The following is a 4,810-nucleotide window of genomic DNA, read 5'->3' as shown; positions in this document are numbered from 1 at the left end:
ATAAACAAAATTACTCGACATTTTCGATTCATGAGAAAGCTTTAACAGACGTAAACCCCTATGCATTTGGAGCATTTAAGCCTCCGCCATACATAAAGCGTTTTGATAGCGTAGCGTTAGCGGAGCGCAATGATAGCGGTGCGCCGGACGAACGCTGGCGTTCCGCTCGCAATCCGCGCTCGTTAGTTCCCGCCGGCGTCCGCTGGGCGCAACGCCAGCGTTCGTCCGGCGCACCGCTATCATTGCGCTCCGCTGCTAACGCTCCGTCCTAGCTTTTACTATTAGCGTGAGTGACCCGACTGAACATAATTTTATGTTTGACAGTTTCACTATCGTTTGAATAACATCTTTAGATTATATAATTTAGTGCTGAGGACAGTGCAATAATTAAAGTCCATCGTCAAAATGAGATTGGCTATCGTTCTTGTAATATTGGCGTTTTGTTACTGTGGTTCATATGGTAAGTTTAATGACGGCACAATCATCATTCGCCTGCCCTTATCCCAATCATTTGGGGTCGGCGCAGCATGTCCTTCTCTTCCGAGGAGGAAGGTGCGCCCTGACATCCGGCGCACTCACTGTGGAGGGCCTTTGGGCATCCGCGGAGAAGCTGCACGTGGGCCGCCGGCGGGGTCGCCGTTGTGAGCGCAAGTGTTCCGGTAACCCCGCCAACAAAGCGGCGAGGTGGCATGTGGGGGTTTTTAGTGGGTATACCGTGGCCTCATTAGCCAATACGGGAGTCCCACATAACCACTAGGGTCCTCCCTCGCACCCTAATGGTATGCGGAACGCATTTCCCCCCCCAAAAAAAAAAAGCATGTCCTTCTCTTCCATACCTCTCTATCACCCGTCATCTCATTATTCACTTGTTTCCGTTTCGTATCATCTTTCACACAGCCCATCCACCTTTTCCTCGGTTTTCCTCTCCCATCCCTCGGTTTCCCTCTCGGGTTTCCAAAGTAAGAGCGAACATTCATTCGTAATACCTTTCTCGTCACACGACTTTCATCCCTTCGCATCACATGCCCATACCATGCTAGTCGATTCGCTCTTACTTTTTCTACTATCGGTGCAACTCTCAGACTTCCTCTTATATACTGATACCAATGAAGGCATAATGGAATAAGCGTGAGCAAGAAGGTAGAGCATGCCCGGGAGCGCGTAGTTATATTTTTCATTTATTTAAATTCGTAAAAAAGTACTCTAAGAACAAATTAAATTATTTTCATAGAAAATATTGAAATGTAGGTAGTACCGGAGGTAAGTAACACGACAAGACTGTGGTGAACTCTGTATATTTGACTGAAGATACATCGTGTTTATATAGTAGGATATTATCTAATTATCTATTTATGTGGGAGTTATCATGGTATCTATTCCATGATACTATGTTCTCATATTTCAAAGGTTAATTGGTACTTGATACTTGATACTTTATTATCTTATTGTTAATCTAATGTTCTGTAAAGGTTATCTGTTTAAGATGTGTGAGTGTATGATGCTGCTATGACTGTGACCTCACTACAATATTTTAACTTGTATTTTTAAGTAGTAACACTACTATTATGTTATAAACATTAAATAAATGTCATATACAAAGAAAAAGTGACCAAGGCCTCCAGTGTTCCGAGCTGGAATCGAATCAGCGTACTCCGCTTACCGCATTCGCCCGGTAAGCGGAGTACGCTGGTACGCTTTAGTAAAAAAGTAATTGATATCTCTTAAAACAAAACAAAAGATGTTTTATATTATAAGAAGCAATTTTCATTTATTTGTAAATAATTTATTGAATAATCCCTATATCAGCAATTTTCATTTGTTTAATAGCCATCAGAGATTTACGTTTTGTAGGTATCCAAGTGAGTTCTTTTTAATTTTATGCAAAATTCATAGATTCAAGATTAGAAACGACGGTCCCTCGGAGAAAGAACTCAAGATTCTTAATTCAATTTATGGCAGTCTTCTGACCAAATGAAATTCTTTGCCCAAAAACTTTAACGGTACCTACACGCTCCTATTAATTCCCAAGACATGTGCTCGGTGCAAAAGTTCCAAAAATACTGGCTGCATTACCACACATGACATAATTATGAATTAATGATGTAAATTTTTAGCTGACGTGAATCGCTGCATCTGTTTACAACCAGGAGATATGGACCCTCAAATTGAGGGCCACATAAACCCTTTTCAACCGAGACCACGAAGAGACGAGGCAGGCAAGTATTATTTAACCTTTTCATTTCTACGGGTGCCTATTATTTATAATTAACTAACTAGTATAGGTACTTTACCATCCCAAATCGTGGGATTAGTTGTCAAAGCGGACCCCAGACTCCCATGAGCCGTGGCAAATGCAAGGAGGATGATGAATAGTATACTTTGCTTTTACAGAAAGTATTTAAGTACTCATTTAAAAGTGTGTAAGTATTAGAACTAGTTCCTGCAATAATAATACCTATACATATTTTTTCAGGGATCCAGTTTTCTGAAGACCCTGAAATAGCAGAGAGCAAGAAAAAGGAAAATTCGGGCAAATATTCAAAATTGAGAGTGGGGTTTGGTTCACCCCCTCCTATTAGATCACGACGCGTACCTAAATGTAAGTACAGCACAACTTTCATTCCCGTAACCCGTAGCAATAAGTAACAGATCTTTCACTTATAATTTTACTGACTAAACGGGTTGTCAGTAAAATTCTTCAACTGTCACGTTTAGTTCTAAAATTAAGAGTGCAAATCGTATTTATTATAAATCAGTAGATCTTTCACTTGCCCGCAAAACGACAAATACCTACGATTTATTTAACTAATACTAATAAGTTACTAACGCGGGCACACAGGCGGGCTCGTGGCGCCTCTCGGCCACTTGTTACCTCGAGGCAACTGCTAGCGGGTAGGTACTTAACGCGCGACCGCGAGCGAGTGACGTAGGCCTGCCCGTAGACAATTTGAACTTCGAGCCTTTTACATTCAATAATTTTTAAGAAAAAAAAAACCGCCTTCCTTTGGGGTTCTGGTGATAAATACTTTCAAATGTTGGATTATGTTATCAATTCGTCTGTATATTTTTTAATGTTTGTTATACGATATCTCCGTCATTTATGAACAAATTTTGAAATTTGGATGATTCTGAATTACTTACAGATGAGAATGATTATCAGAACGGAACTCTAACCAGGGGCGGCTCACTCTTCATCAGCAGTTCCACTGCACCAAATGTCACTGTTCTGGACGTAAGTGCATGCTGTTCTTATAAAAATACCAAAGTCACTATAAGTGTGCCGTTCAGATTTGAGGAGTTCCGTTCTGACCATCATCAGCAGTTCCACTGCACCAAATGTCACTGTTCTGGACGTAAGTGCATGCTGTTCTTATAAAAATACCAAAGTCACTATTATAAGTGTGCCGTTCAGATTTGAGGAGTTCCATTCTGACCATCATCAGGAGTTCCACTGCACGAAATGTCACTGTTCCGTACGTAAATGCATGCTGTTCTTTTAAAAACACAAAAATCACCATATGTATGCCTTTCAGATTTGAGGAGTTCTCTCGATTTCTCCAGGATCCCATCATCAGAACTGGGTTCTGAGAAAAATGGGACCAATCTGTATGCATATACATTCAATCAAAAAAAAATTCAAAATCGGTCCAGTAACGACGGAGATATCGAGGAACAAACATTAAAAAAAATAAAAAAAAATACAGACGAATTGAGAACCCCTTCCCTTGAGATTTGGAAGGCGGTTAAAAAGTGGGTTTCAGTCTTCAAGCCAATTACCATAGATAACAAGTACATACTTCTGTCATTTTTGCGTGGTGAAACGGGCATAATGAGTTGATAATAAACGCCAGTGTGTTACAACATTGCGTAATACCAACATTTCAATCTTAAAGATAATGTTTTCAATGGTAACTCTCATGAGAATTTTCTCATGAAAATTTCCAGTAATATTGTCTTCGGGTACCGCGATAGTTACTCATGAAGTAAAACTATGGAAACGGATTATATCGCATATAATGAATTTACAATTCATCCCGACGTTTCGAATACTTTACAGCGTTCGTGGTCAACGGGTGTCTGAGGAAAAATTACAATGTAATTAATGTTGCATTGTAATTTCCGTTGCCATAGTTTTAATTTCCATTAAGTTACGAAAATTTTGAAAATGTCCTGCTATACCTACAACATTGCTATTTTAGAGTATTTATAATCAGACATTCAATTTTTTTCAGCTCAAGTTCTCCATATTTTGCCAGAATATATCAAAGAAGAACCGCAATACGTTTACGGAGATTACGATATTCAAGGTTGACCAATAAGTATGACAGAATAAAGATTCTCATTAAAAAGTTTTATAGCAAAAGTATGTGGATGAAACATTTTTGAACACACATTTATTGACCCCGGCTTGACTTATGGATAAAGAAAGAAACTATTGATGTTTTAGCTTAAAATATCTTCTTTTTATTTTATAAAAATATTTAGGGTAAAGTTTAGAATTTAGATACCCGTTTTTAACCGACTTCAAAAAAAGGTTCTCCGATATTCTCGAAATGTTCTTGGATAATTGTCTCATCATATTTTCTTAAAATTTTGTGAGAAAGATATAATTATGATTAAATATAATTCTTCTTTATGTACACTTTAGGTTTTAAATCTAGACGCAACAACGTGCCAAAATTATGTATACACAACTTTATTGCTTATACGTTAAGGTTGTGGATACATATTCTTGGTACTTTGTCCGCAACTTTATTTAACACGTTGTCACTTAGATTTATCAAAATGACGGAAGTCTGACGGCTCCAGG

The 4,810-nt window shown here is 38.6% G+C and overlaps 1 protein-coding gene across 1 annotated transcript; it reads left to right on the top strand.

Moving 5' to 3' along the window:
• Positions 1-322: 322 nt before the first annotated feature.
• Positions 323-4,534, top strand: LOC125235836. The gene is made up of 4 exons (XM_048142442.1): positions 323-460; positions 2,115-2,216; positions 2,474-2,599; positions 4,233-4,534. Exons 1-4 carry the CDS (start codon positions 406-408, stop codon positions 4,310-4,312), a joined length of 363 nt encoding a protein of 120 aa, XP_047998399.1. The 5' UTR covers positions 323-405; the 3' UTR covers positions 4,313-4,534.
• The last annotated feature ends 276 nt before the right edge of the window (positions 4,535-4,810 follow it).

The sequence above is a fragment of the Leguminivora glycinivorella genome, chromosome 18 (genome assembly GCF_023078275.1).
Source record: "Leguminivora glycinivorella isolate SPB_JAAS2020 chromosome 18, LegGlyc_1.1, whole genome shotgun sequence".
Lineage (NCBI taxonomy): Eukaryota > Metazoa > Arthropoda > Insecta > Lepidoptera > Tortricidae > Leguminivora > Leguminivora glycinivorella.
This window is presented reverse-complemented; position numbering and strand designations above follow the sequence as displayed.

Coding starts and splice junctions, on each gene's coding strand:
- LOC125235836 (XM_048142442.1), top strand. CDS start 406: ATGAGATTGGCTATCGTTCTTGTAATATTGGCGTTTTGTTACTGTGGT. Junction 2,217..2,473: donor ACCACGAAGAGACGAGGCAG/GCAAGTATTATT, acceptor ATATTTTTTCAG/GGATCCAGTTTTCTGAAGAC. Junction 2,600..4,232: donor ATCACGACGCGTACCTAAAT/GTAAGTACAGCA, acceptor AATTTTTTTCAG/CTCAAGTTCTCCATATTTTG.